The sequence below is a fragment of the Anabrus simplex genome, chromosome 12 (assembly GCF_040414725.1).
Source record: "Anabrus simplex isolate iqAnaSimp1 chromosome 12, ASM4041472v1, whole genome shotgun sequence".
NCBI classification, from domain to species: Eukaryota; Metazoa; Arthropoda; class Insecta; order Orthoptera; family Tettigoniidae; genus Anabrus; species Anabrus simplex.
Window position 1 is genome coordinate 72369786 of NC_090276.1, and position 10624 is coordinate 72380409.

A 10624-nucleotide genomic window follows, 5' to 3' on the forward strand; every position below is an offset into this window, starting at 1 on the left:
TTATAACTTAGTTGATATTCGACAATTAATTCAATTCAACGCTCCAGCCTACCTTATGACCATAAGTCATGCTCGTGACCACTCGAAATTGTCCGTCTTATATTATATATTGTTGAGTGCAGTGCGAACCGTCCAAAGCCACATTGAAAGATATTTTCCCGTAAAAGGAAATATGATATTAAACCATCAGCTTCCCGTGTGCGTGGGCTGCCGACATGGAGAGAGAATGCAATAATCATTTTTTTTTTAAATGTAAAAGTCACAAAGCTAAGAACTAACATGCGTTATCAGTAGGCTGATTTAAGGCAGGCTAAAAATCAAGAATGATTTAAATGACGTTCACAGGTTTTAGATGCGAGATCTCACGATTTCCACCGAACGGCATATTACTGTATATATATGAAGAGGTAAGTAATTCTGTCCTTTGGTAAAGTGAACCGTTTCCAGAACTTGATGAAGAAGGCTGGCACAATAGCACGAGCTCCGAACATTAGCCCTGGTATCTTGATCTCCCTTTATAGTGTAAGGTATCGTTGGGTTGTGTATGTCTCCTTTAGCGGTGTTAATTTTTTCAGGCTGGCCTAGCTGATCCTGATAGTCGGGTCTACTACGCAGCCTTGCTTGTTCTTGCAGGGTATCATGTCTGTTCCCCTGGAACTGCCATTACATGATATGCAGTCGATCTATTCATCTATGTTAAAGCCTTTCCTACGAAGTTCTCCAGCAAGGAAGGATATGATTTTATGGTAATGGGAGTGCTCAGTACATCACCGAGCGGACAAGATTAGAGTGACCAACCGCCCCGCATTTTAAGATATTTATTAACGTCCCGCAACTGTCCCGTTTTCTATCGGAATGAATTTTTGTTTTATTGTCAACAGTACGAATTTTCACAATAACCAACTGTCCTGCCATCTAGCTTCAACTAAACATAACGTAACCAGGACGAATAGAAATTTCAAGCAAGATAAATGAAATTTAGAACAAGTGCTATTCCTTATTTACTTGATTAAATTAGTCTAACATCTAGATCATCGGTCCAACAAGTGCTGTTAGAAAGTATTTCAGTAACTGATAAAACTAAGAAGTGCCATGAATATGTTCGTAATCTTTCCTCTATTTCCAATTTTTTTTTAACTTGTGATAACATTTAGACTATAAAACGTTAAATATTTATTTTACGTATTATTTCAGAATTTGTTACTTCTCCATATTTTCATTTAGGTCTTCAATCCACAGACTAGAAAATAATTTTTTCAATAACGATGAGTAAAATGTATTTTTCTATGTTATTACTTCAGCAAAAGTACTTTTGGTCAAAAAAAAGAGGGAAACTTGCAACACAATGCTTCTGAAAACGTTAGCATTTTTGTCGTTTTGAAATTAGAACTAAAAATATAGCTGTTCCCCAAAATTGTGGAAATTTCCCCCTTTCTTGACTGTCTTATCCATCATTTCTTCCTTCAACAGCTGGTCACCTTAGACAAGATCCAAGGACGTGAGCCTGTGGTTCTATCTCCCTGCGGAGGTTACCGTCCAGAGATCTGCCCGGAACAGTTCTGACTGCAGTAACGTTATTGTCGTCTTAATAGCTTAGCGCCATTCACTGCAGTTAAGGTCTTCTTGATGTTTTATCCAGCTGCTGGCAGGTGTATGTATATTCTTTGTACAACTCCACATGGATGCCTTTAGTGCAGACCATTCACGTTCTCCAAGTTCTTGACGGATTTTTCTTCAGTCCAGAAGGCCGTTACGTTGATTGGTAATCATACTGGCATTAGTAATGTTCAGGGAACGCAGACATGCTGTTATTTCTTCATCAGATGGTGTCCGATTAGCGAAAATATAGGCATTGGCAGTTTTAATTAACGTACTGCAGGCGTTTTGTTGAATTGAAGTAGTGTATAAGTTCAGTAGTTTGAAATGGGTAGATAAGAGTATCTCTTATCCGGTGGGTTTGGTGCACGAAGAAATTACCCGCTTTTTTAAAAAAAATATATCATTATTGCAAACAGTATATTGCGAAATGAACTGAATATTTGAGGTTATTTGCCTGGACTGGTCTATTTCGTTTACAAGAGAGAATAATTTCTTCTTAGAATGATGCTTTCACAGTCCGTAATTATAGACTTGATAATATAGCTTGTGGGCTTTTGTCGTGGTAAGAAAACAAGGTGAAGCGTTTTGAAGACGCCTCGAGAAGATCTCTGCGAAATGTCTGCTTATTTTCCAACCGCAAAATCGCGTGAGTCGTATCCTGTATACTGGATAACTGGGGGAAAATAACAATGCTTGGGTGAGAAACAAAAGATATGGATATATACGGTGGGGTTCTCAATATATTTAGATTAGAAATCCAACATTTTTATTTGCCCTTTCTGAAAGTTTGCTTGTAAAGACATGGCGACGCTGGCTCTGGGAACGTGGAATAGAGGGCATGCTCGCTAGCCGTATATGGGGCGACGGCACCAGAAGATTTTGGATCTCTCCCCATTCAGACGACACTTTGACAACATTTTGATCTTCACATTACACGTTTTGTTAAATTACAAATTATTGTTCTCAAACTTTTAGGTAGTATCATCAAATAATCAGCCTAATAAACAAACAACTTGTTCTTGCCACGCCATTTGATGCCTTCCAGTGGCTGATCCACTTCAATTATGAATCACTGAATGGAAAAACAGTTCAACTCACCACAGTCTGTTTTGCAACATAACCGCATTTGGTTGTCTTCGGTAACTGACTTCCGATTCTGAAATGCATTGGTGTGGCAAATTACAGCGGTGCGCTGATAGAATCTACACCTAGAAAGTAAATATAACTGTCTATTCTTCTCCTAGCAACCCCCAGTTACATGGCTCAAAGAAAATCAGGTCTTGACAAATCCTCCGTTGTATTAAAGAGAGCTTGCGAGTTCTTTGCTCCATCCAATTCTCCATCAATGATCGCATTTCACACCACCTGGAATAGCGATCAAAGTAATGCTTCAACGGTTGTTGCAAACCTGTTAAATTGCTTGATGCGATTGTCCAACCAGAAGGCTTTTCACTCTATAGGACCATTTTATCTCTACCTTACCACTGCATTTCACAACCTGATTTATGATAGAGCATTTTATTTGCCTTACCATTCTCTACATTTCCTGAAGCGTGATTATTATAACCGTCATTATCATTCGATTCCAATCCGAGACAACAACCGAAAGGTCTTCTGAAAAAATTAACTAGTATCAAACTATCACTAATAACTTTATTAACAGCTCCAATCGATAGAAGACTCGGGTATGATTAGCTTTTTCAAGTCTTCTGGTTATTTTCAAAATACTGCTACGTTATAAAATGTTCACTTTCTTGCAAAACACTACTAACAAAGGCCAATTTGCGAGGCGCACCTGGAGGCGCACCGTAAACCTACATCAGTGCCAACATTCGCCAAATACACCAAAGCAAAATTTATCTTTCCTCACCTCGGAGATTCTGTCAATGTTGGTATTATTAAGATAATATTAATGGAATCTCGAGTAATGTCTTCTGTTCGCGGTACTTCCTAATGCGTTCTTCTCTTCTGTCCTATGGGTTCGCGCCGGACAGTATAATTTTATTTCCAGATCAACTCTGTTGTATGGAGGCGAAATGTCGGTTGACTCAGGTTGTATGAGAGGAACACGAAAGAATAATTACAATACAGAGGTAGTGGACACGTGAATTACAGGTATGGTGTCAGCCTCTGATTGCTGATTCAAACCCGGCATTGAGTCGACATTTTGAAGGCTAAATAACAAGTAGTCCATCGTACAATATCGGCATTCAAAAGATCTCCGGAGACACATTTGGTGTTTACCCAACAAAATTAAACTTAGCAATGAGTCGACTTAAGGAGGCCCGTTTTCTCTGCCACCTAGTCCTATAAAACAAAACGTTAAAACTGACACGCAGGCAAGCTAAACGACGTCAAAGGAAAATTTTCTGCAACACGGTAACTCAAGTCATACAGATATTTTTCGTTTATTTTTTCATTTATTTATTCATTTATTTATTTTTATATTTTTTATTTAGTACCGGAATTGTCCGATAACAGGTTCATTTTATCTGGTGCAGGTTTCTCTATTTGATACCCATTGGTGACCTCTGCATGTTTGAGTGCGACATCATGATGATGATGATGATGATGATGTAGGAAGAGCGTAAAACCCATATACGCTACTCCTGTCGAATGACACCAAGGAGTCTGCTCATGGGTTGAAGTCTCCATCCGACGGACGAATCAATGAACAGCGTCATATTGCCCTCGCTCAATATGAACACCGCGGAGAAATTTGGAAATGAATCCAGGTTTTCGGCACACAGTCTACTGATTCACCACCTCTCCTACCTAGCCGGACGACATTCTGATGGTGACTTTTTTTTTACCAATGGGACCTCGCACCAGCTAACTACGGTGTCAAACCATTCAAGACTTGACTCCTGAACAAAAAGTGGCCACCAGGCGGGCAATATCATAATTAGTGTCAGATTTGATCTCGTGGATGCTGTGAGTAAAACTCGATTACGGATCACATAATGGAAGCGTACGAGGATTTTCTTTTTTTTGCTTGCACTAACAGTTTATGCCATTCATACTATAACGAACTTATAAACTCTGTGAGAGATGTTCAGAGAGAAGAGAATATTATACGTAATTCCCAGTGAAGGCACTTAGATCGTTCAGAATGACAGAATACTGGAAGACATAACAAACTAATAAAAATATAAACACGAGAAATTTCTGCTCTTAACTTTTTACTTCTTTTAATAAACCTAAAATGTCCAAGAGTATAAAAACGCGAAATTTTGAAAGACAGCTACTATAGGAACCGGATAGGAGGTAACACTCCAGAAAGTTTGAAAAACGATCAAGGAGGCTGTGACACAGTTATGAAAAACAGAATAATTCCTATCACCGCAAAGTAATTGCTCATTTATTTTTGTCGATGAATAATTTACTGATATTTAGCATGAGGTTAATGAAAGAAAGAAAAATGAGAATTTCGGATTTAAAAAGTTATAATAAACTATGTTTTTCAATATATTTTTTTTACTATTATCGGTCTTAAAGAGTTCTAGGTAGCAGAATTTTGTCCTGAAAAGGGCTTCTTTAAAATGTCACTAAACCGACACAGGTCTCCCGCATTTTAAAGAAGTGTGCCGCGATTGGAACCTGCAACCCTAAACACAGGAGGAAACTCCCTGCCTAACAACGGAACTCAGTCCGTCAGGATTTGGTTTTAGGACAGATTAGGACTTTAAATCACTGTAGTGTTTGTAAATTGTAACCCTCACGATTGGAGGGGGACAAGAGTTAACTTAAAATAGATGAGCCTGAAGTACAAATATATACTTTATACTTGGTCGTGGAGCCCTTGAGTGCGAATAGAACATATTTTTAAGCGATGCAACGAGCATAAACCACTTAAACCAGTTTTATGGAAAAGAAAAGACTGATGAGAGACGGTTTGATATTGGGCAACTTGATCCTCCTCTTCACTGAATAGGGGATATCACCACGCAGTACCCAAAGCGCGCGAGTAAAGGAAACAGGATTCATACATTTTCATCACAGAATGTTATACCTTTAGACATCAGACGCACCTCCATACCCTCTGTTAGTAGCACCGTAGTTTATTCTGCTTGTAAGATTTTTGAGCTCAAATCATTAAATACTGTGTCTAACCCTTGTGTTGGAGTCTCTCATCTTTGTTATCTTCCCCCTGTGGGTGGACACAGTAGAATAACACCCACGGTATCCCCTGTCTGTCGTAAGAGGCTCTGAATTTTGGGGCGTGGGTTGGAGTCCACGGGGCCCTCAGCTGAGTCCCGGTATTGCTTCCACCTACTTGTGCCAGGCTCCTCAATTTCATCTATCTTATCCGACCTCCCTTTGTCAACTCTTGTTATTTTCCGACCCCGACGGTATTAGAGCACTCGAGGCGTAGGGGAATCTTTCATTTTCACGCCCTTCGTCGCCCTCGTCTTCTTTTGGCCGATACCTTCATTTTTCGAAGTTTCGGACCCCTTCCAATTTTTCTCTCTGATTAGTGTTGTATACCTTAGAGGGGATGCCTAGGTGTACTTCCTTTTAAAACAATAATCGCCACCACCACCATTTTTGTTATCTTACCTTCTACGGCCATTTCTGAAGTCTTCTAATTAATCTGCAAACTTCAAAACATCATAGCTCTACAGCGCAGATGGGTTCTCGCCTGCCAAGCAACCGCTGCTAAATGCGAAGACGTGAAGATTACTGGGTGCCGTTATTGATATCTCATCACCGCCAGATAGCTCCTCAATTATTGAGGTGCTCAATTGCAAAATGGTTCTTGTCCATTTTCCTGAATTAGTAAAACACTACGAAAAATGGTTTAAGACTTATGGATTCTAGACATCAACTTGATGGACAAGAGCCAATTTGATTCCGTAACTAGAGACATTTAACACAGCCATTTTTCATGGGATTTTTTTACAATGTGTTTTACGTCTCACCAACATAAACAGGTCTTATGGGGACGATGGGATAGGAAAGACGTAGAGGTGGAAAGGAAGCGGCCGTGTCCTTAATTAAGGTACAGCCCCAGCATTTGCCTGCTGTGAATACGGGAAAGCACGGAAAATCATCTTCAAGGCTGGCGACAGTGGGGTTCGAACCCACTATCTCCCGAATGCAAGCCGACAACTACGCGACCCAAATCACACAACCACTTGCTCGCTTTTCTGTGAACAAGAGACACTTTGATACCGATAACAATATTTCAACTGTTTCATAGATCAGTGGTAGAGTGTCAGCCTCCGAAACCCCAGATTTCGGGTTCAAACACCGTAGATTCGGATGTTTACGGGGTGGAAAAAAGTCCATTCGACACTGCGTGCCTTACGATGCCGGTATATAAAGGATCCCTGGTGACACATTTGGTGTATACACGACAAAATTAACTAAAAGGCACCCATACAGAGATCCGTTTTCGATCACCTTATAGAGTAAAACGGAACGTCAAAATTGAAACGCGGGCAGCCTGTATGGCATCAGTTCAATAAGCCTTAACACCGTAGCTGCGATCATTACATTATATTAACTGTTTTGTTGGTAGTTTCAAGCAAGATGATGGACGATCTACCCCTGAAAGGCGGAACCGGCCACTACCATCTCCAGTCCATTAGAAATTTGCAGCGATTCTTACAAGTCCGTTTAAAAAATACCATAGACTAGCTTTCAATTCAATTTTCACTAACGTTCAATGGAAATTCTCTCAAGAGAATCTTACATCCTTTTCTCTGTTTACTCTTTCGACGCTCCCTGAGAGGGGTGGAGGCTGAGGCAATTTGAGTTTATAGCCCTTCAGCCAATCAGATTCTATATCACTGACAAGAAGGAACTTTTCTCCGAGATGCAGGACTCGCGTCTGGCAACTGAGTAACAGTTCACTCAGAATGTAACAAGTCCGTCACGAGGATTGGGGTAGTTCTTTTAATCCATTAAGCGTGAATATATCTTCATGAAAGGCGATGTCTGGTAATTGGGAATACAGATGAAAAGCGTGAACAGTCACAGCCTACTGCCATTGAAGCCTAAAGCGCCATTTATTTTCTTAAGAAATAAAACCTTCATTATTCCGTATACCCACTGGGTGTTTGAGTGCGATATGATGATGATGATGATGTAGGAAGAGCGTAAACCCACTGTCGGCACATACGATGGTTAAAGTACGACATCGTTTCATGTGTCTATTTTGAACTAAGTGAAATTTCAAATCATTATGTTGAACCATCAGTTAAGGAAAAAATAACCGACCACGAAACAAATGCGGTAAGTCTTCGATGTTATAACTCCATGAAGTTATATATTGTGTTTACATCTATTCACAAAACAATTAAGGATCTCTGAGATTAATAACGTGAGTGAAGACACAAAACTCCTAACATAAAATGTAGCTTCCAGTAATTTAATTTCCTATCCAGATTTCAATCAGGAACATTGGAAAAAAGATCCTTACAGCAGTTCGTCAAAAGGTAAACAAGGGTCTGTCAGTAAAACACTAATATAATGGTAAGAAATAAAACATATTTTCAGTTCTAAACTTTGGTCCCTATACTTTTAGATCCTTCAACAAAATGTGGTATAGGAAAAAATCCTTTATTTTGAAAATTAGATAGATATTTTCCTCTTTCTCTTCATAGTTCACACTCAGTTCTTGAATAATCTTATAATGAAATGAATGATGATATTTAAACACGTTTGTTCCAGAAAATACACCACCGATACGCTGACATGGGAAAGCTGGAAATAATTCAATATACTCAATTCAAAAGGTAGTAAATTCCATTGCAAATTGTTTTATAATATTTCATTACTAAAATAATACGTATAAGACATTCTAAATTGCTACAAAGTGTAAGAATATGCTTTCAGATAGATTTTATCATGGAAAAGGTCGGTTTGTTTAGTATTCCGCTGTATTTCCCACGTCAGTTTCTCAAATGGCCACAGAAATCCAGTTCAATAATTTGTTATCTTTCACTAAAGAATTAAAATAAATAAAAATTTGTTAAAATCCTTCGAAAGAATTAAGCAACCCTCATGCAATGAATATAAGTGAATCCAATCAGAGCGGGTTTTCGTACATTTAAAAAAAAGGATTAAAATTAATATCAAGTCAAGGCAGTGGTATCTGCAAAAAGCTGTGTAATTTTTAAAAGGATTTACAACCAATTACTTCACTTATTCATATCCACTGTTATTTGCTTTTTTTTAAAAAAAATCGAAGCATAGAACACGGTGAACGCGAGCAAATTTCACCCCTGGTAACATTTGCAGAGCCATTCCCATAAAAGTACGACATTAAATCATCTTCAAAGGCAGTAAACACAAGCCACGCGTTCGGCATTAAAACCAATACGCCAGAACTGCGGCATAAAATGTCAACTAGCATAATCAAAATCAATGGTGCAAGCGGAATAGCACCAATAAAATATACAGCACCAATTATACTAAATGATAACCAAGCGACACAATTATAATTGTATGTTAAGGAATATTAATTTATACTCCAAATTAATGTCTGTCAACATGCGGAGCGTGCTCCGTAATTTGGTAAACAATGCAGAAGCAATTAAGTTATGCTAATATTGGTACATAGTGTGGAAACTCCCAAGTATTCCATTTAGAAATAATGAATCATTACCGTATCGGACACAAACTACATGCACGAAACTACAGTGACATGTTCATGACAAAAATTTGCCATCTAATGAATGAAAATATATAGATTTTGAACACTTACTATTAGTGAAAATAGGCTTGCACAGATCTCCGTCCCCCGACCAAGTCTTCATAGACAATTTTACGAACAGAGTTTATGACCGATAATGCACTAAATGTCAGATTTCTTTGGTAAATTAAATCTCACTCGGAAACGTTAAAATGATCTTATTTTCGCGCTACAGTTTGTGTTTATTTATCTTCAGAGCTGATAGTCATTGACGCAACAGCGAGCACCCGCTTCAGTAACAGAGTATTATCAAAAAGCATTTAAAATAACACGATAAGAATGTGTCAGTGATATCAATGATCGCAGTACATCTGCACGGCTCGATGTTTTCTCACTGAATGTCGGTACTGCTCTCGCCTCTCCCTCTGTGATTGCAAACTGATGCCGGGGGAGCCCAAACGGGAGTTGAGCGCATGCGTGAGAAACAGAAGAAGGGTAAGTGTGACGTCGAGCTTTACAGCAGGGATGACAGTTGAGTAACACCAGACGCTTGCTAAACACAATTACGTCAAACAACTTAAAATGTTCCCGTTCTCTCTTCTTCCCTAAAAACCGTACAACACTCTTTAAGTCTCGTTCTTCATTTCATTCTATACCCATCACTTTAAGTGATAAAATATTTGTTCAGCTTTTGTTAAATAAAGCAGAAAGGAGGGAGACACTTCAGCATGTTTAATATTGGCTCAATGCGGCCTGGTTCCCTCACTTCTGCCGTACAATAGCTTTTAGGGGAGAAACCAGACGTTATCTGACAAGCCCATCAGAAATATTGTAACCAATACAAGGTGGGGGATGGCCAGCAGCACGTGTTTCATTCTCAACTGTTCTTATCGGACACTGCGGTCATTCTGCAAGTGACCGCATTTGATTTAGTTGCGTTAGGAGTGGAAAGTGCTATTAAGTTTCGATTGCATGCTAACAGCTTCAAATTATATTTTTTGTAACTTAGAAATGAAACTCTATAAGCAGAAGTGTTTAATGAGAGGTATGACTGATTTATTTTCGATAAAAAATTTCAGACAGTACACACTAATCTTCGCATGAAGGTTTTCCTATATTTTCATTGATGAAAAATTATCCTTCAGGGTGCGAACATGCGAGTGGATTACTCCTCACGCAGTGCTCTTCACTAGTGATGGGAATATCGAATGTTTTCAACTAACAGTAGAATACCGATTGTGAAGCGTGACCACCGAATGAAAACATTCGATAATTTTCACTCGGTTTGAAATCGGTTATAAAGTTTTTTCTGCTATTTGCTTTACGTCGCACCGACACAGATAGGTCTTATGGCGACGATGGGAGAGGAAAGCACTAGGAATG

General features: G+C 38.9%; 1 protein-coding gene across 1 annotated transcript in view; it reads right to left on the reverse strand.

Moving 5' to 3' along the window:
• The window catches only part of LOC136884197 (LIM domain only protein 3), a 196801-nt gene extending 187174 nt beyond the window's left edge, over positions 1-9627 (reverse strand). Inside the window, exon 1 of the mRNA XM_067156241.2 lies at positions 9314-9627. Within this exon, the coding sequence (XP_067012342.2) occupies positions 9314-9365 (52 nt within the window). The 5' untranslated portion in view covers positions 9366-9627. The remainder of the gene's footprint in view (positions 1-9313) is intronic.
• Between the last annotated feature and the right edge of the window lie 997 nt (positions 9628-10624).